Below are 20,453 nucleotides of genomic sequence, written 5' to 3'. Positions count from 1 at the left end.
CCCCAAGTAACGTCAGAGAAGAAAGGGAGAGAGAGAAGGAGAAAAGGGTGGAGTCAAAACAAGTAGCATTAATTACCAACGAGGACCACTCCAACACATTTCTGCCCAGCAGCGGAGTGATCCTCATGTCAAAGGTCAACCTTGGCTCCACACCCTTAAGTACAGCTCCTCACCCCAGGCTGCTTGTCTCCAGCACCTGGCGTTGCAGACGGAACATGCCAGAACACCACCCCAACTGGCAGCGACCCCAGCTGCCATACCGAAGCTCACTACGTTTCTCAAATCGGTTCTGACAACGCTGCCTGCTTGTTACTGTGGCCAAGTTGCTGTGGCACGTCAAGTCAGTGATAGGTGGATTTTTCCTCGTTTGTTTCAGGTTTGAGTGTGAGTGTGTGTGTGTGTGTGTATGTGTGTTGTGTGTGTGTATGTGTGTGTGTGTGTGTGGTGTGTGTTGGAGGCAAGGAGCTCCAGGGAAACAGCCCTCATGCAGCTCACCTCCCAGGATCACAGCAGGAGGGGATTCAGTTACAGACAGTCTTAGAGGGGGTCACACACACACACACGCACTGTTACATAATTCTCTTCTGATGCCTTGTCGCACTAATAATCAGTTGTAATCTACGTCGAATAGAGCAGAGAGTAGAATTGAATCAATCATCAAATCTGGCTGAACTGATATGTGATCCAGAGTACAGATATGATCTGATTAGAGCAGAGGTCATGGGGGTTACGGCAGGGTCAGAGGGCAAAAGTTAGCCATGTGACCCCCCCCCCCCCCCGACCTGGGACAATGGAGGTGTTGAAATACATACCCTCAATCTGACCTGCATGCTGGAGCCCTTCCCTCTACACACACACACACACACACGCACACACACACACACACACTCTGCCCTGCCTCAGCCTCAGTCTGGCCTCAGGTCCCCGCCTCATCTCCCAAAAGGAAGTGGGTGGTTGAGGGACTTCCTCTTCAGGGTGGGGGAGGGAGGGGGACAGGAACAGGGTAGCTGGTCCTCTGGGGGAGGGAGGGAGGGAAGGATGACGATGAGGGGTCCAGGCAGAGGAGACACAGACCTCTCATTCAGCTCCAGTTCTCCCTCTCCCTGCAGCCCCCCCCCCCCTCTCTCTCTCTCTCTCTGTCTCTCTCTCTCTCCTCCCTCTCTCTCCTCCCTCCGTCTCTCTCCTCCCTCTCTCTCAGCTGCAACAACCCTTGTTTACACTGGTGGTGGGGAGTGAGAGAGAGAGAGTGAGTGAGAGGGGAACGAGAGGGGAGAGAGGGTGGGGGCTGTCATTGGGGGCGGGAGAGGGGGGGGGCACACAATGCCGCCTTTGAAAGCGCCGTGGACCCCGCGGCCGGAGAGAGGGGGGGGGGGGGGAGGCTCCACAGGGGGCCAGACCCAACACCCCTCAGCAAGACTTCACAGCCCCCCTCTCTTCTCTCCCCACCCCACCCCTCCACCCCCCTCCCACCCCTCCACACACACACACCTTGGTTGGTCAGCTAGGGGAGAGAAGGCACTGGATTCCCTCTCTGTGAACTCAAATGGAAACGCACAACGTGTTTCAGCTAAGGACTAAGGCATTACCGTAAGGGTAGTATGAGGTGAGTCCCTCGACACACTCACTCCAGCAAGATCCATTTACTGTAGGGCTGATTCAGTTCAGCGAGTGGCTGATTCATTTACTGTAAGATTGATTCAGTGTAGGACTGATTCAGTTCAGCGGGTGACTGATTTATTTACTGTAAGATTGATTCAGTGTAGGACTGATTCAGTTCAGCGGGTGACTGATTTCTTTACTGTAAGATTGATTCAGTGTAGGACTGATTCAGTTCAGCGGGTGACTGATTTGTTTACTGTTGGCCTGATTCAGTTGAGCGGGTGACTGATCTATTACTGTAGGACTGATTCAGTTAGGGACTGAGTCGACTCACTGACCTGACAGGTGAGTGAGTGGAAGAGAGGACCAGACCCTCTCCACCAGGGCTCGACGGCGGCGTCCACCCGAGCCCCCATCCCTGGGCCACGCTGGGATCGATGACAGGGAGAGGATCTGCTGCTCTCCATCCACCAGCTAACACCCCTGCCAGCTGCACAGAGAAGCACGGTGAATCCTCCTCCCTTAGGGACAAAACAGATGGGGGGGGGGGGGGGGGGGTAGGAAGATAAGGGGGGGGTGAGGGGGAACATGATGGGCAGTGGTGGAGAGACGGATAGGAGAGAGGAGGAAAAGAGAGATGGATGGGATGAGACGTTGCTCCCTAAATGTGTCTCCTTTCCTCGTGTTTTGACAGCTAATGGGAGTTAGCATGATATGCCAATAGTGCCACAGAACTACATTAGCTGTTATAAGCCTTACTCTTCATTTTCTTTTGTCGTGCAATGCACAGAGTGATTGATTCAGTATAGAACCGACGATAGTGACACCATAACCAGGAAATACAGACCGTTTCTTGACTCGGACTGCCAGAATCCTGTTAGACCTGCACACTTCTGATCCACAGTCTGCTGTGCCTTTAAGTGTGAGTACGCACGTGCATCATTTGTACACACGCTTCGTAAATGGCACCGTCCTTGGAGGGATAGGTTCACCTGTGTGACCTTGTGTCTGCACGACTGAGAGGGAGAGGGAGAGGGAGAGGGAGAGGGAGAGGGAGAGGGAGAGGGAGAGGGAGAGGGAGAGGGAGAGGGAGAGGGAGAGAGAGAGAGAGAAAGAGGGAGAGAGGGATAGAGGGATAGACATTGTTAGAGGTTTACACGCCTAAAGATGAACTATTCAGGAGTTTTGGAGCGGAGCATGAGTCACGCGGACCTTTGTGGTGCGTGTGTGTGTGTGCGTTTTGGCCCAGGCCTGAGATCAAACTGCTGTGTGTACTCGCTGTCAGTGCCTTTCCCCGTGTGTGCGCGTGCGTGTGCCAACCCCATATCTCAGGCAGATCAGGCCTCCCTTGGAGCGTTGGGTAGGTGGGAAGATGAACTTGGTGACCCCCCATCTCCCCCACCCCTCCCCACGCCACCCAGACACGGTCCCCCCTCATGTGGCCCCCAGCCAACAGCTCTCAAAGACCCCCATTCAGTACTGCCACGGCCCTGTGTGTGTGTGTGTGTGAACATGTATGTGTGTGTTTGAGAGAGAGCTGAGAAGACAAGACAGAGAAAGAGAGGGGGGGGCACTAGAGAGGAAGAGAGAGGAGGGAGTTTGTGGAAATGAGAGTAATTAATTGTGTGTGTGTGACTGTGTGTGTGTGTGTATGGCGCGTGCTGTAGTGTACAGTCACTATGTGTTTGTGAGTGTTGTGGGGCAGAATATAGGTCTCGGAGAGAGGGAGATAAAGAGAGAGAGATTGAAAGAGAGAGGGAGGATAGTTTGAGAGAGAGAGAGAGACAGAGAGAGGGACAGAGAGAGAGAGAGAGAGAGAGAGAGAGAGAGAGAGAGAGAGAGAGAGAGAGCTTTGAAAACCCGTGTCCCTAGTGAACTTGGTGAGAGGCCGTCACAGGGGTCAGGCAAGTGTTGAGTGGAGAACTGGGCTGTAAATCTCTTCTGCTGCACCAGCATATGAGGTCCTTGTGTGTGTGTGTATGCATATAACAGTGTGTGTGTCTATGTGTGTTTTTTATGTGTGGGTGTGCGAGCACTCCCGACTTCTTTTCGTGCGTCTGAGTCTGTGCACACACACTCAGCTCTCTCTCAAACACACACATACATCTCCCCGAGTGATGTGTGTGTACGTGTGTGTGGTAGTTGTGACTAAAAGACCACCATGCAACATTGTGTGTCCCACGGAAGAACAGAAAGCCAGGAAAACGGTCAAATAATAACCTCCCTCTGGGTGGTTGGGAGTTTGCAGTGTAGTTCACTAGAAAACGAGTTTGACTTTTATGAGACGAGTACACCTCTTCTGTCAGGAAGGGCCTGGTCAGGACAGAGTTCCCATGGAGACCAGAAGACATTCTGCTGTCTGGACAGACTGACTCTGTAGTGGAGGTGTAAGACTGTTGAAAAGAAGATTTCTGGTTCACTCCGAGGGCGGTGTGTGTGTGTGTGTGTACTGTAGGTGTGTGTGTGTGTCCTGTAGGTGTGTGTGTGTACTGTAGGTGTGTGTGTGTATCGAGGACTTGTGCTAGCCGGTGCAGCTGGGGCCAGTAGTGTTTAGTGTGTCGGTCCAGAGCTGTAGGGGTCAGTGTGTTTAAAGGACATCAGAGGGGTAGGAGGGGGGCAGCTAGGCTGGGGGGGGGGGGGGGGCAGGCAGTGGGGCGGCGGGGTCTGGAGGGTTGGAAGGTGCTGACTGGAGGGAATGGACGGGGGGGGGCTACGGAGGCCAGTGGCCACAGGGGATGGGGGGTAGGGAGGGCGTGGTGAGGGGGGGGTCAGGGTGACCATCTGGATTGGATTGTAAACATTCCTCTGGTAGAGTGTGTGAGCAAAGGTCAGCTGTGGGAGAGGAGGAGGGGTGTGTGTGTGTGTGTGTCCGTGATAGTGTGCGTGCGCTTCGGTGTGTGTTTGTTTTGCCGCAGTATTTGGGACCGAGACGAGGGTGTTTGCCAGTTTTGTTGCTGGTTGAGTTAGTGGTGTGCATATGTACAAAGACAGTGGACTTCTGGAATGTTCCTGTGACATTCCAGTGCAACATTCATGTGGTTGGGAAAAAGGAAACTGCAGGCTGAAGCACTCGCTACGCTCCCTGTCACAATTTCAGTTTTTCACTACATCTATCATTCATGTATTCTTTCTCTCTCCTTCCTATAGTTAGATTTCATTATTTCCTTGTTTTCCTTGAGGGTTCAGGTTGGCTTAGGTGCAGTTCAATGGGCGTGTGCGAAGCCCTCTGTGATATTGCTTGTATACAAACACCGAAGCGAACGATTCTCTGAAAGTCTAACTCCGCCCCTTTTCCGACTGGCCGCTGCAGGTGAGGGTCCGTGGGCCGCAGCGATGCTGTCCCTGGACGAGCCCCTGGACCTCAAGCTCCCTCGGAGGGGGAGCGGGCGGGACAGGGGGGCGCGGACCCCGCCCATCTCCCCGCTGCACGCCAAGCGAGCGCGGCAGCTGCGCATGGCGGAGGACGGCACCGCCGTCATCGTGCCCGCCTCCCCGCACACAGGTGGGTACGGTTGCTAGGAAACACACACACACACACTGACACACACATACACATGCTGTGTGCATTTCTGGACCCCCCTCCCAAAGGGTAATTAAACAAGCCCATTTGAATCTTGATCACCTCCATAAATAATCCACCAGATGTTCTGCCCCTTCCCCCCTCTCGGGATCTGCATCCATGCCTCTCCATGACCCCCCTTACTCAAGGGGACGGTAACTGCCTGGAACTAACCTGCATGGACCAGCCTCCAATGATGCACACACACCCACACACCCACACACACCCACACACATACGATACCCTACCAGAGGCACCCTCCACAGGTGCGAGGCGTCTCTGGATATCAGATCCCCCCGAGGTCAGAGGTCATCTGACCAGGTGTGTGTGTGTCCCCTCCCCCTCCAACAGGTGCGGCGGTGGTCCCCCAGGAGAGAACGGAGACCCCCACTCCCCCCGCCGTCGACCTCAGCATGTCCCCCTCCTCCCGCCACGCCCCCAGCTCCCCTGAGATGGCCAACGGGGTCTCCCACATCTTCTCAGGGGTGAGTGGGTTCACACACAAACACACACACATGCGCTCGCTAACTCGTTTAGCAGTCAGACAGTGGTTCTCAGTTGGCATTTTGGGTTCAGTTTGGTCTGTAAGCACACACACATGCCTGTTAGCCTGTTAGCCTCCGAAGCTAGCTTCCTAGCATCTTGGGCCTGTGACAGCCCTGTTAGGGTAGATTGGGAACATTAGGTGCGTTTGAAACGCATTATAGGGACACATTAAGGACACAGGGCCTCTGTTCAGAAGGCTGTTACTCTATGCAGAGAGGAACGGGGGCCATGCAGGAGTGTGGGGGGGGGGGGCATAATATACTCCTATCAAACACCTCTTGTGTCCCACACAACAAGTGCCTCTCTCTCTCTCTGTCAAGCTTGTGTGTGTGTGTGTGTGTCGTGTGTAATCGGATTTACAGCGAGGTACAGCCACGCAGACCTCACGCCGCTTGATTCAATTCCCTCCCAATCGAATTGAGCCCCCCCTGGCTGTGGCCATTCAGTCTGCAGGCCCTCCTCAGACGCCCAGACAGGCACCCCACAGACAGACAAATCCCTCACACACACACACACGCACACACTCTCTCACACACACATTTTGATGAATACAACAGCACAGCTGACGACTGGGAATTGGCCTCATTTGATGAGATTGGTCACACACATTTCGGACATAGCTGGAGTGTGTAAGACAGCCACAGGATTGTAGTGCATTTGCAGTCACCACCCTTCCTGACCCCTCCTGCCCCCCACCCCAGGCTCCCTCGTCCTCCCTCTCGGAGGAACAGTGTCCTGAAGAGATCCGCGGCAATAGCAGCCTCTGTCCACCCTCCCTCTCCTCGAGAACTCTTAAGTGTCTCTCTGAGCACGGAAATAACGCAGAGCTCCCTCTATGTCCGTGTGTGTGTGGCCACATCAATGCCTGCTGCGTTCCTAACTCATTGGTATCGTGCCTTCTCGCCTTTTCTTGTTAGCACTAATGGGCCACTGTGTGGAGCGTGTGTGTGTGTGTGATATATGCTACATGAGACTCTGCCCCTGTACTACAGAGGCCAGCTGGGAACCTTAGAGAGCCCCGCCAGGGGGTCGGGGGAAGAGGTTTTGTGTCGCACAGCAGGTGCAGACAGCATAAAGACTGTGTACAAATATCTGGCCCCTCCTTGAGTCACCACCTTACCGCGGTGGAGGGGTTTGCGTGTCCTAGTGATCCTGGAAGCTATGTTGTCGGGGGCTTCATGCCCCTGGTAGGGTCACCCAAGGCAAACAGGTTCCAGGTGAAAGACCAGACAAAGAGTGGCTCAAAAAACCAACCATGAAGAAATACAACAATGGTTCTCAGTTGCCCCTGCCCGGAAGCGGGTCACCGGGGCCCCCCCCTGGAGCCAGGCCCGGGGGTGGGGCTCGATGGCGAGCGCCTGGTGGCCGGGCCTTTTCCCATGGGGCCCGGTCGGGCACAGCCCGAAGAGACAACGTGGGACCCTCTTCCAGTGGGCTCACCATCCGCAGGAGGGGTCATGGGGGTCGGGTGCAGTGTGAGACGGGCGGCGGCCGAAGGCGGGGGCCTTGGCGGTCCGATCCTCGGCTGCAAAAGTTAGCTTTAGGGACGTGGAACGTCACCTCGCTGGCGGGAAAGGAGCCTGAGCTGGTGCGCGAGGTAGAGAGTTTCCGGCTAGATATAGTCGGCCTCGCCTCGACGCACAGCGTGGGCTCCGGAACCAGTTTCCTTGAGAGGGGCTGGACTCTCTTCCACTCTGGAGTTGCCCTTGGTGAGAGGCGTCGAGCTGGGGTGGGAATACTGGTTTCCCCTCGGTTCGGCGCCTGTACATTGGGGTTCACCCCGGTGGACGAGAGGGTAGCCTCCCTCCGCCTTCGGGTGGGGGGACGGGTCCTCACTGTCGTTTGTGCTTATGCACCAAACGGCAGCTCAGAGTACCCACCCTTTTTGGAGTCTCTGGGGGGGGTGCTGGAAAGCGCTCCTCCTGGGGATTCCCTCGTCCTCCTGGGGGACTTCAATGCTCATGTGGGCAATGACAGTGAGACCTGGAGGGGCGTGATTGGGAGGAACGGCCCCCCCGATCTGAACCCGAGTGGTGTTTTGTTGTTGGACTTCTGTGCTAGACACGGTTTGTCCATAACGAACACCATGTTCAAGCATAAGGGTGTCCATATGTGCACCTGGCACCAGGACACCCGAGGTCTCAGTTCGATGATCGACTTTGTAGTCGTGTCATCGGACTTGGGGCCGCATGTCTTGGACACTCGGGTGAGGAGAGGGGCGGAGCTGTCAACTGATCACCACCTGGTGGTGAGTTGGCTTCGATGGTGGGGGAGGACGCCGGTCAGGCCTGGCAGGCCCAAACGTAATGTGAGGGTCTGCTGGGAACGTCTGGCGGAACCCTCTGTCAGAAGGAGCTTCAACTCCCACCTCCGGGAGAGCTTCGATCATGTCTCGGGGGGGGCCGGGGACATTGAGTCCGAATGGGCCATGTTCCGGGCCTCCATTGTTGAAGCGGCTGACCGGAGCTGCGGCCGCAGGGCGGTCGGTGCATGTCGCGGCGGTAACCCTCGGACCCGGTGGTGGACTCCGGAGGTGAGGGATGCCGTCAAGCTGAAGAAGGAGGCCTATCGGACTTTATTGGCTGGTAGGACTCCAGAGGCAGCTGATGTGTACCGGCAGGCCAAGCGGAACGCGGCTTTGGCGGTCGCGGGGGCAAAAACCCGGGCATGGGAGGAGTTCGGCGAGGCCATGGAGAATGACTTCCGAACGGCTTCAAAAAGGTTCTGGACCACCATCCGGCGGCTCAGGAGGGGGAAGCAGTGCTCTGTCAACACTGTATACGGTGGGGATGGTGCGCTGCTGACCTCGACGGGGGACGTCCTGGATCGGTGGAAGGAATACTTCGAAGACCTCCTTAATTCCACCAACACGCTTTCCGACGTGGAGGCAGAGTCTGGGGACATCGGGGGGGGCCCTTCTATCTCTGGGGCTGAGGTCGCCGAGGTGGTTGAAAAGCTCCGCGGTGGCGGGGCCCCTGGGGTGGATGAGGTCCGCCCGGAGTTCCTTAAGGCTCTGGATGTTGTAGGGCTGTCTTGGTTGACACGACTCTGCAACATCGCGTGGACATCGGGGACAGTGCCTCTGGACTGGCAGACCGGGGTGGTGGTTCCCCTCTTTAAAAAGGGGGACCGGAGGGTGTGCTCCAACTTTAGGGGGATCACACTCCTCAGCCTCCCTGGGAAAGTCTATTCAGGGGTCCTGGAGAGGAGGGTCCGTCGGATTGTCGAACCTCGGATTCAGGAGGAGCAATGTGGTTTTCGTCCTGGCCGTGGAACAGTGGACCAGCTTTATACCCTCCGCGGAGTCCTGGAGGGTACATGGGAGTTCGCCCAACCAGTCTACACATGTTTTGTGGATTTGGAAAAGGCGTTCGACCGTGTCCCTCGGGGGCTCATGTGGGGGGTGCTCCGAGAGTACGGGGTACCGGATTTCCTGATCGGGGCTGTCCGGTCCCTGTACGACCGGTGCCAGAGTTTGGTCCGCATTGCCGGTAGTAAGTCGAACTTGTTTCCGGTGAGGGTTGGACTCCGCCAGGGCTGCCCTATGTCACCGATTCTGTTCATTACCTATATGGACAGAATTTCTAGGCGCAGCCAGGGTGTTGAGGGGGTCCGGTTTGGTGACCTCAGGATCGGGTCGCTGCTTTTTGCGGATGATGTGGTCCTGTTGGCTTCATCGGGCCGTGACCTTCAGCTCTCACTGGAGCGGTTCGCAACCGAATGTGAAGCGGCTGGGATGCGAATCAGCACCTCCAAATCTGAGGCCATGGTAATCGACCGGAAAAGGGTGGAGTGCCATCTCCGGGTCGGGGAGGAGATCCTGAACCAAGCGGAGGAGTTCAAGTATCTCGGGGTCTTGTTCACGAGTGAGGGAAGAATGGAGCGCGAGGTCGACAGGCGGATCGGTGCGGCGTCCGCAGTGATGCGGGCTCTGCATCGGTCCGTCGTGGTGAAGAAGGAGCTGAGTCGAAAGGCGAAGCTCTCTATTTACCAGTCGATCTACGTTCCTACCCTCACCTATGGTCACGAACTATGGGTAGTGACCGAAAGAACGAGATCGCGAATACAAGCGGCCGAAATGAGCTTTCTCCGTAGGGTGTCCGGGCTCTCCCTTAGAGATAGGGTGAGAAGCTCGGTCATCCGGGAGGGGCTCAGAGTAGAACCGCTGCTCCTCCGCGTCGAGAGGAGCCAGCTGAGGTGGCTCGGGCATCTGATTAGGATGCCTCCTGGACGCCTCCCTGGTGAGGTGTTCCGGGCACGTCCCACTGGGAAGAGGCCCCGGGGAAGACCCAGGACACGCTGGAGGGACTATGTCTCTCAGCTGGCCTGGGAACGCCTTGGGGTCCCCCAGGAAGAGCTGGCGGAAGTGGCCGGGGGGAGGGAAGTCTGGGCCTCCCTGCTTAGGTCGCTGCCCCCGCGACCCGATCCCCGGACAAGCGGCAGATGACGACGACGACGACGACAAATATCTGGGGTCCTCCAGTCCAGTTGAGGAAAACCTTGTATTTAGACACTGTTATCTCACATTTACATTTAGTCATTTAGCAGACGCTCTTATCCAGAGCGACTTACAGGAAGTACAGGGACATTCTCCCCGAGGCAAGTAGGGTGAAGTGCCTTGCCCAGGGACACAACGTCATTTGGCACAGCCGGGAATTGAACCAACAACCTTCTGATTAATAGCCCGACTCCCTAACCGCTCAGCTATCTGACCCCCTTCATTGTTATCACACTGTATGAAAAGCCACCCCGCTAGCAGTCGAGATACAAGATGTGTTTGGTTGTGTTTGTGCTTTGCTGGATCCAACCTTCATCTCCTCGTCTTCGTCCGGCCCTTCCTCCTCCAGGAGTCTCACATCCGCTACGTTGAGGGCGGGGCCTCCTCGCAGGCCTTTCAGTTCTTCGTTCCGATTGGTGGCGGGACGGGGCTCCACCTGCCGTCCTCCATGTTCATTGGCCAGCCCAGTGACAAGCGGGCCTCTCCCGATCTCTCAGCGGACGAACAGCTGGCCTGTCACTGGAAGAAGGTGAGAGACAGGAAGTGATGCGGAGCGAGAGGAAATGGGTCATTGCCTTGGTTTTCATCCGTGTCTTGTAAAATGGACAACATAGATGCTAACCCTTTCCTTCGCCCCACCCCCTCTCTCTCTCACACTCTCTGTAACTTTCTATCTCTCTCTCAATCTCTCTTTGTCTCTCTCTCTCTATGTCTCTCCCTCCCTCACTCTCGCTATCTCCCACTCTCTCTCTATGTCTCTCCCTCACTCTCTCTGTTTCTCTCTCTCCTAGTGCCATCTCCTCTTTGACTCGTTGCAGGACCTGGTGGACCACGTCAACGACTTCCACGTCAAGCCTGAAAAGGATTCTGGGTACTGTTGCCACTGGCAGGGCTGCGCTCGTAAGGGGAGGGGCTTCAACGCCAGGTGAGACCAGTCCAGGTACTTGGGATTATGTGTGTGTGTGTGAGAAATAGGGAGAGATAGAGGTATTTCAATCTGTGTGTGTGTTGGTGTGTGTGTGTGTGAGAGATGAAGCAAGAGAGAAAGAGGTAGCTAATGGTGTATGTGTTCCCCCGTAGGTACAAGATGCTGATCCACATCCGCACACACACCAATGAGAAGCCCCACCGATGTCCGATCTGCAACAAGAGCTTCTCACGCCTGGAAAACCTCAAGATACACAACCGCTCACACACAGGTCAGCAGGACGGTCCATCTGTCTGCCTGCCTGCCTGCCTGCCTGCCTGCCTGCCTGCCTGTCTGTCTGTCTGTCTGTCTGTCTGTCTGTCTGTATGTCTGTCTGTCTGCCTGTCTGCCTGTCTGTTTGCCTGTCTGTTTGTCTGTTTGTCTGTCTGTCTGTCTGTCTGCCTGTCTGTCCATCTGTCTGTCTGTTTGTCTGTCCATCTGTCTGTCCATCCACCCATCAATCAATCTGGCCATTAATTCACATACATATACATACACAAATACAGACATTCCAACACGCACATGCATAATGTGCCAAACAATGTTGTGTCACTTCACCCTACTTTTCTTGGGGAGAATGTCCTTGTACTTACTGTAAGTCGTTCTGGATAAGAGTGCTAAATGAGTAAATGTAAATGTACATACGTGAACACTGTAAATAATGGAGGAAGTGTTTACACGCATGCATTCACAAACACATTTGTTCGAAATTTAACCCCCGTTTTCCCGTGTCTCTGCTCTCCAGGGGAAAAGCCCTACATCTGTCCGTACGAGGGCTGCAGCAAGCGCTACTCCAACTCGAGTGACCGCTTCAAGCACACGCGCACGCACTACGTGGACAAGCCCTACTACTGCAAGATGTCTGGCTGCCTGAAGCGCTACACGGACCCCAGCTCCCTCCGCAAGCACATCAAGGCCCACGGCCACTTTGTGGCCCAGGAGCAGGGCTCCCCGGGCGGGGTGGGCTCCCTGCTCAAGGGGGGTCCCATGGGGGCTCTGCTTGGGGGAGGGAAGGAGTCGGAGCTGTCCTACGTGAGCGGGGCTCACATCATCATCCCGGGGGCGGCCGCCGCCCTCCTGGGGGGCCACGGGCTCCATGGCCTGGGTGGGGGCTCCCTCGGGGGCTCCCTCTCCCCCCTCAGCCCCCCCAGGCCCCTGGACCTCAGCACGCTGGGCTGCCCCAGCTCCCCTCCGGCCGGCCTGGGAGGCTCCACCTCCGTCCTCTCCTTCGGCGGGTCCTCCCTGAGCCTGGCCAAGTCCTCCTTGCTCTCCCCTGCCTTCCCCTCTGCAGCCCTGGGCCTGCCCATGGTGCCCCTGCTGGGGTCCCAGAGCGAGCGGTACCGCCACCACCACCACCACCACCATCACCACCACGCCAAGGGGAAGGGGGGGCGAGGCGGGGGCGAGGACGAGCTTCCCCGGGGGGTTTTGAACCTCTCCGCCACAGGGGCCCCCCATGACCCTCTGTCCTGGGTGGTCATCCCCCCTGGCACGGTGGTGCTGAAGCCAGCTGTGGTCAACTGACACACACACACACATTCCAGAGGAGCTCAGGGGTGGGGGGCAGGGGTCAAAGGTGAGGGGTCAGCCAGATCGATTATAAACAGGCCACGCATTTCTGAGAGGAGCTGAGGAAAAAAGGTAGAACATTGGAAAAGAAAAAGAGACTAATCAGCCAATCAAACTAAAGTGGTTCATATAATTTGGTAGGAAACACAAACTTAAGGCAAGCTCGAAGAATCCCTTTTATGTAGAACATTTGTGGACCAACAGCTCCTTTTAGAAATATATTCCGGTTGTTTATGAAATGCACCAATGACCCTCTCAGCCTATCTTCTACGTTTTTACCTTTATTTGACTTCCTCATTCCAACCGTCTTTGTGGACAGTCCACAAGCTAAAACACCAGTCTCGAGGCTCTGAGCTCTTGCTAAAGCCCTTTTTCACAATTGTGTATTTATAAAAGACTGTGTCCTTGTTCTAACACCGTGCTTTGTAGCTTAGCAGTGGGATAGACACACCAAGGAACTAGCTAACGACGCACCCACGGCTAGGCTAACACCAGCACGCGCTAACTTCCTCGCTACTTAGGCTGTCAGCCTGTTTACTGACAGCGCGCTGGGAACGATTTTCGGACGAACTCGCTCCGTCGGAGCGAATGAAGTCACTTGGCTTAGTCTGGCCGCACCTCGCCACTCGTGACAGTAGGGCGGCGCTGTTGAGTAACATATGCCGGGCAGTGTGCCATTCGGAACGACCTCTTCTTCATGGGGGACATTAGCAAACAGCACTGTTAGTGTACCTGGAACTTCACAACTGCTGCTAACCTCCCTGCTCCTCCAGCCAAACTAAGGCACTTTGATATTTTTGACAATCTATCCCACCCTGGGGAGGCAACTATGTACTAGACCAGTGTACTAGTTAGTGTTCTAGGCTTGTAGACCAAGGGGCTTTAGTTAATGGCTCAGCGGTCTTAGGGACAACCGACAAAGGTGTTAAGTACACACCTAGCAATGACCAACTCTCACTTATTTTCTTATGTCGACCGTTTATAGCACAGGTGTGTTTGGCGCCCCCTGGTGGTAGCATGTGACACTACGTCATGTCTGCTTCTAACTAGCATAGCTCCGCGCAGGCTACCCCCTCGCCTTATCCAATCCTGTGAGGCCGCTACCAGTCAACAAGGACCAACGTTACCCTAGTTTCTTGACCATTCCACAAAAACAACAGTGACCAAAAGGTGGCGAGCTGTTCAGCCAACACTCTGAACTCTGAACATTCTGGACAGCGTTCCTTGGCATAAACTCCACAGTCGTTTTGTCCTAGTTTCAACAGCTCTAGCTTTGTGCTAAAAATACCCAGCCTTGGGAGGGCAGGCACCGACTAGCGTACAGGACAGGAGGGAATTGGGCAGGGGGGGGGGCGGGGGTCAGAGTAACTCACTGTTGTAAAGCTAGTTGGATCAGGAAAGGTTTCAACACTTAGCAAACTGCCTCACAGGCCTCGAAGCACAGAGGTCACCAAAATACTGACCTGGTGTAACTTCTGGAACATATTCATCGTTTTGTTATTCCGTCAACAGGCACTTACCCGTACCCTCAAACGTCTTATTTTATGTTTCGCAAAAACAAGTTACTGCCAATATGAGGCTTTTTTTTTTTTTTTCGTAATTTTTTTTACTCCCTTGTTTCTGTACGCAATTCCACTCAGGCCTGTAAGAGCCACCTATCCTGTGGGGGTCCTCACAGGCCTGCTTCTCCCATACATAACGTGTGTAGAAGATGACTGGGCAGAGAAGAGGTGGAGCACCACAACACAAGGAACATTCCCTCAAGAGACTGACACCCCCACCTCTCTTACAACTCTGCTCTTCCCCGTCTCACTTTGAGGGTCTGAACTTTTAACATGAGACCGTATGTCCATTTCCCTCCCCCTTGAGAATAATCACAATTATTGCTGTTTTCTTAGTCCTACTTCATGTCGTTGTTGTTTGTTGAGACGAGACATTTCCCAATGTTGAAGTTGCTTTTGTTTCCTTGTTGTCTGCGATGGCTGCTTTGTACTCAGCATTCTCCTGCCCGGCGCCACATGGGGAGGGGACAGTGAAGGAGACAGGGGAGGGGACAGGGGACACATTTGCTTCTTGCTTATGGGGCGGAATGGGGACAGAAGGTACTCGTCATTTAAAACACAAACCGATGTCCCTCGATGACAATCACACAGCTAGACGAGGGTTATTTACAGTCGCTCAGCCTCACCCATGCACATGGACCTGCGTCATAGCAGCCCCGCAGCACGACCGGTAGCGTTCATCCGCAGTCGCATACGCTAGCCAGCTAAACGGAAGCCCCCCGGGTCACAAACGGCTGAACCGCACACCAGTATTTACATCCTTGCGCATACGCGTCGACCTCACTGTCGAGATTCAAAGATGGTTTACCGCCCAGAGGGAACAGGAGAGGGAGAGACAGGGAGGGGAAGAGAAAGACACACACACGCACAGTGAAAGGAGTGATTGATTGGCAAATGAATGAACAGGAGAGATAGAGGGAGTGAGGGAGAGACAGAGGGAGAGGGCATTCCGCCAGGGGTACAGGCGGACGCACAGTGTGGAGTGCCCCTCCATCTGCCCACCCTCCCACCCAACGGGCCTCCCGTCTCTGAAGTCAGCGACCGCTCTGTGCCCACGGCAGTGGCGGCGGACCGCATGCGTGCCAGCCCGGGGAAACTAGGCCACTGAACTCCTTCTGCCCCCTGGGTTTATTTGAGCTTAATAAACCCTTGAACTCCTTGAAGGCTGAACTCCCTCACTCCCTCACCACAAAGCTTTTTTTTTTACCGTAGCTGAGGAAACATACACAGACAGCAAACAAACACAAATATAATCCTCTCGGCCTAAAGAGGTTTGGGGATTTTGTAGGCGTGGGTCCGAGTGATTTGTCGTGCCGTAACGTGCCAGCCGCAGACGGGTGTAGGGAGGATTTGGGGATGTGCCGCATAGTTGTGTTGCTGCCTAGTTGGGTCTTAATCAGTGCTCTTACACTCAGGAAACACGGCCTCACACGCAAAGGTTCTCTCGGTCTTGTCACACATACAACCACCACACAAACGTCCTCTGGCTCCCCTCGCGCACATACAGCATCGACACACATTTTCTATCTCCCTGTCGCGCACACACATAGACGTTATTCCTCTGGTCGCTATGTGAGCTGTCCTTGGGCTCCAGAAGAGAATCCCTCCGTGTGAGTGGACAATCGTGGCTCGTGATGTCATCCACGACAGGTGTTAAGCAGGCTAGGTTACCCCGGCAACAGTGAATAACCCACAGACATGGCTCTCTCCTTCCCAGCACCAAGCCCTCCCTCCCTCCTTCCCTCCCTCTCCCCCTCCCTCCCTCCCTTTCCCTCCCTCTCCCTCCCTCTCCCTCCCTCCCTCCCTCCCTCCCTCTCTCTCTCTCTCTCTCTCTCTCTCAATTTCTCCCCCTCCCTTCCTCCCTCCCTCCATCTCCGTCCCCCCCACCATCCTCCTTCACTCTCTCCCCTCCTCCCTGGTGAATCTTTCCAGTGCTTGTCATGGGAGGGCAGGGCACAGGGCTGCTAGGGGGTGGGTCTGGCCGGCCGGCCGGAGAAAACTGACAATGACACGGATCTCTGCAGGGTCCACATCTTTCGATATGAAATAAGCTGTTTGATCCATTAACCCTTTGGGCACGTTCTGTCACGCTCTGAGCTTCGGTCCCCCTGAGTGAAGGCACGGGAGTCTCCAGGATTGAAACGTGTAAAACCATCCCTCTTTCAGACAGCCCATGGAAAAATAATTATTGTTTAGTTTTGTCCAATGTCTTAGTTTATAACTGGTCAATTTTAAAGGTCCGTTTTCCCCTTTGTTGTTCCTAAGAACCACCCTGCAATGATCAACACGGTACATTTTTTTGTAAAAGGGTTAAACAAGTAACATTGGCTATGTTGGATGCTTGAGCGACACCTAGAGGTCATTATCTGAGTACGTTGCACACATCAGCAATCAGCGGGCCCTAAATGGAGTTAGCCAGCCAGGTGTGACCACTGGAAGAGACCACGGTCATAGTGCCACAGCGCTGCGTAAAGGGTTAATACAAGACGTAAGGCTTCACGAGGCCTGTTCCAAGTTATGTTTTTGCACATTTGTGAGATATCTTAATGTCAGTATTTTTTTTTTCCAAGTGCCTTTTATTATAGGTGAAATATAGAAGATATACAGTATATGACAAAGGATTATATGAATTTATATATTTTTTTTCCTGGTGTGGCGTTCGAATGTCACACATGCCGAATTTTAGAGGTGTAAAAGTCTCCAATTGGTACAACATAGCTGTGTTCTCCTGTTTTAGAGGAATTTTATTACGATATTGATAATGATGTCAATGAAACACACACAAAAAAATAAACAAAATGTTTAATAAAGTTGCATTTGATACAAATCCGAGAACTAATTTCTTTATACCTCATCCACAACGCAGGTCTTCAAATCTGCTCACCCAGGTGTGCATGTGCCTATCCTAACCCCATCTCTTCCATATACAGCAGGATGTTTAATCACTCATATTTAACTACACCAGGACAACCAGTTTTCTGAGACTGAAATCACATTCCAGAATGTTCTTTGCCTCCAAAGTTCATTGTGTCAGATGTCATCTACTAACAATTAGCGCCTTAGCCCTTCGGGGGGGGTATTCCAGAAAGCAGGTTATGCAACATAACCGGGTAAGTAAACCTACCAGTTTATTCACTATGTTGCAGCAACCTACTGGCAATATTGCTACAATGCTGAGTGTCAGCTGAGGCGTTGACTTACCCAGGTATGTCACATAACCTGCTTTCTAGAATTCCCCCCAAGACATCCCTTAAGAAATAACATCACTGCTGAATATGTACTTCTTCATGACATTCTCTCATACTGGGAGCACTTAGACTTATTAAGACAACCCCAAACCTTTAAAACACAAACGACCAGTCCTGACCTTCTTTACGGTCTTCCATGACAACATGACAACTAACTTCCCTCACAAACAGCTGCTTATGTTTTGAGCACGGTAAACCCAAGAGGTCAGATTCAAGCATTTTGAGGTCTAAAATATGTGATGTACCTGGATATGGCTGACACACTAGAATACCTGTATGATGTACCTGGATATGGCTGACCAGGGTCGACCCGAGCTTTCATGGGGCTCTAAGCAGAATCGATTTGGGGGTCCCTCTGAGTCGGTTTAAAAAAAAATAAATTACATAAAACTGTCATTTAATGTGCTCTTGGGGGCCCTCTGGTGGCCACATGGGCCCTAAGCAGCCGCTTAGTTCGCTTATGCCTTGGGCTGGCCCTGTGGCTGACACACTAGAATATCTGTCTTCAAAAGGGCCCTGCATCATCTTACACAGAGGCATGTATACACAGTCATGTACACACACACAGAGTCATGTACACACACACAGTCATGTACACACACACAGTCATGTACACACACAGTCATGGATAGATAAAACACTAGGGCTTTTATTGGGGTATAATTTACAGTGGGTTCGGTGTGGGAGGGGGGGACACAGTCCCTAGTTCATGTTTCTGAACTCTGTTGTTTTTGCTGCGGTGGTTTTTCCTGGGACTGGATAGAAAGTTCCTCTTCTAAACGCTCTTTGGCTCGTACTACCTGGACAGACAAACACACACAGACAGTTAGTTACCTGACAGGGCTAGATACCTGACCATAGCGTTTCTTTAAGACCAAGTGGAATTGAAACGTTAAGAACAAAGAGGTTTGATCCAGTCAATTACAAATCTGAAGATAAAACCTTCCTTCATTGGACAGACACTGATCGGATCATTGATCACAGCAACAAAAAAGATCCACTCGCATCCCATCGGTGGTGCCCTCATGGAGGACCAGAACCAATTAAGAAAGAGACCTTACAGTCCACACCATGTTCTCTTTATACCCACCTTTGATTGGATGTAAAAGGATCCACCTACTGCCTTGTCATTGACTTTGAAGAGGTGCTCATAGTTCTACAGAGGGAAGAGAGGAGGTGTTAGTCCATCCACAGGTACTGTATACCCGCTACAGACTGACAGACTTTCACTGGAACGACAAGCCAGCCATGTCACATGAGGTCCACTACTAATCTATCGGTGACTAGGTGTGTGTGTGTGTGTGTGTGTGTGTGTGTGTGTGTGTGTGTGTGTGTGTGAGAGATAGTGTGAGAGAAAAGGATGTAAGGAAGGGAGAGAGAGAGGGGAAAAGGAGGAGGAAATGGTGAGAGAGAGAGACAGGCAGAGACAGAGAAAAGGAGGAGGAAATGGTGAGAGAGAGAGAGACAGAGAGAGACAGAGACAGAGAGACAAAGAGAGAGACAGACAGACAGAGAGACAGAGAGAAGGCACCTTCTGGATGTCCTCGGGTGTGAGTGTGGTGATGTTGAGGATCTGTTGGGCCTCCTGTAGGTTCATGCCGGTGATGCTTGAGGTAGCTGCTGACTGCTGTCCTGCCCTACCTCGAGCCTCTGCTGCGGCCTGACTGGCTGTGCACACACGCAGTAACGGTCACCGTAAGTGGGTTCACAGGGGGCAGACAGTTACTGATGTAAAAGCAATTATCCTACAGGGGAAAACATTTTTGGTTGTTGTTATATCGTCAATACCTGCAAATTCTTGCCGCAAGGCACGCGCAAACGCCCGTCCCACCACCTGCGTGCCCATCAAAATGATCTGGGCAAGATATTTCGCCTGGGAGATAGGAGACAGTGAAGTATAAAACTACAATGATGGCACCAATGCTTTTGAGACAGACATTAGACTAAGTCACCGAACACAGAGTTCCTCACGTCACCCGAGGGATATCATAATGTTGTTTAAGCTAATGAACATAACTGAAGCAATACTACTATGCTACAATCCTAACAGAGGGCACGACTTAGCTAGCTAGTTAGCAATATAGCCATCTAGCTATGAAGGAATTACGGAGACGTGTTGGGATGGGGTAGCTAGCTATACCCGATAGGCAGACAGATGGTTGTCAGGGAGAGAAAATACAGTTTAATGAACAGTAAACCTTTGTTATCTTAGGTTATATGTAGAGCTATAAGCCTGTCATATGAAGGACACATTTTGCATTAAAGTTACACAATCAAGTCCGGTCTCTCAACCCTTTTTAAAAGAGCAATCTAAGAACAGCATGGTTTGGTTTGAATGACATCTTAACATCTTCAGCGATTTAGATTATACTAAAACAGACACAAGAAAAATACAAGATCGCAAAATGATTGAACATCTTACCATTTTTAGTCCGAATGTCCCCTCAAAGGAACAGGAGATATAGCTTACAGCAATGTTCACATGTAGTCTGCCAAGGTAAAAGTTCAAGGCTCATTCGGCCAAAGACGTTCTACAATATTGACTCCACCCGGCGAAAATACTGCCCCCGAGCGGGTGGATGTATAAACTACAAATATCTGCCACCGCACCGAAAAATGATTCATACACGTGACAAGCAGTGGAGATTTTACACCCTTTTTAGGGGTGCTCAAGCACACCTACATTTAATCTCAGCACCCTTAAAAATAATAATAAAATAAAAAATAACAATTATTATTGTTTATTATCATTTAATGCTGGTAGTTCATGAAGAAAGGGACATCCTTGTTTATTTATTTTATTCAATATTTTGCATAATAATACATAAATGTACACATTGCTATCCAGTGTAATTAGGGATTTTTTACAGGCATTGAAACTCACCTTTAGGTGAACCTCACCTGC

General features: G+C 52.8%; 3 protein-coding genes across 3 annotated transcripts in view; 1 reads left to right on the top strand and 2 right to left on the bottom strand.

The window, feature by feature from the left end:
* Positions 1 to 217, bottom strand: part of dnaaf5 (dynein axonemal assembly factor 5) — an 8,707-nt gene extending 8,490 nt beyond the window's left edge. Inside the window, exon 1 of the mRNA XM_047044227.1 lies at positions 174 to 217. Within this exon, the coding sequence (XP_046900183.1) occupies positions 174 to 217 (44 nt within the window). The remainder of the gene's footprint in view (positions 1 to 173) is intronic.
* A 1,419-nt stretch (positions 218 to 1,636) lies between these two features.
* Positions 1,637 to 16,081, top strand: glis2b (GLIS family zinc finger 2b). Its single transcript, XM_047044057.1, has 7 exons — positions 1,637 to 2,106; positions 4,910 to 5,101; positions 5,510 to 5,643; positions 10,552 to 10,731; positions 10,994 to 11,127; positions 11,283 to 11,401; positions 11,915 to 16,081. Exons 1-7 carry the CDS (start codon positions 2,037 to 2,039, stop codon positions 12,691 to 12,693), a joined length of 1,608 nt encoding a protein of 535 aa, XP_046900013.1. The 5' UTR covers positions 1,637 to 2,036; the 3' UTR covers positions 12,694 to 16,081.
* A 2,089-nt stretch (positions 16,082 to 18,170) lies between these two features.
* Positions 18,171 to 20,124, bottom strand: pam16 (presequence translocase associated motor 16). Its single transcript, XM_047044050.1, has 5 exons — positions 19,971 to 20,124; positions 19,337 to 19,421; positions 19,080 to 19,216; positions 18,639 to 18,704; positions 18,171 to 18,348 (listed from the first exon to the last, which is right to left on the bottom strand). Exons 1-5 carry the CDS (start codon positions 19,971 to 19,973, stop codon positions 18,256 to 18,258), a joined length of 384 nt encoding a protein of 127 aa, XP_046900006.1. The 5' UTR covers positions 19,974 to 20,124; the 3' UTR covers positions 18,171 to 18,255.
* Positions 20,125 to 20,453: the final 329 nt, after the last annotated feature.

The sequence above is a fragment of the Hypomesus transpacificus genome, chromosome 21, assembly GCF_021917145.1.
Source record: "Hypomesus transpacificus isolate Combined female chromosome 21, fHypTra1, whole genome shotgun sequence".
NCBI classification, from domain to species: domain Eukaryota; kingdom Metazoa; phylum Chordata; class Actinopteri; order Osmeriformes; family Osmeridae; genus Hypomesus; species Hypomesus transpacificus.
Note: the sequence above shows the minus strand (reverse complement) of the source record. Positions and strands in the feature narration are given on the sequence as shown.

What these genes read in the sequence shown, in the direction of transcription:
- glis2b (XM_047044057.1), top strand. Translation starts at nt 2,037, where the DNA reads ATGACAGGGAGAGGATCTGCTGCTCTCCATCCACCAGCTAACACCCCT. An exon ending in TGGCCTGTCACTGGAAGAAG is followed by an intron (nt 10,732 to 10,993) that starts GTGAGAGACAGG and finishes TCTCTCTCCTAG; the next exon opens with TGCCATCTCCTCTTTGACTC. An exon ending in ACACAACCGCTCACACACAG is followed by an intron (nt 11,402 to 11,914) that starts GTCAGCAGGACG and finishes TCTGCTCTCCAG; the next exon opens with GGGAAAAGCCCTACATCTGT.
- pam16 (XM_047044050.1), bottom strand. An exon ending in CTTGCGGCAAGAATTTGCAG is followed by an intron (nt 19,217 to 19,336) that starts GTATTGACGATA and finishes GTGTGTGCACAG; the next exon opens with CCAGTCAGGCCGCAGCAGAG. An exon ending in CCTTTTACATCCAATCAAAG is followed by an intron (nt 18,349 to 18,638) that starts GTGGGTATAAAG and finishes TTGTCTGTCCAG; the next exon opens with GTAGTACGAGCCAAAGAGCG.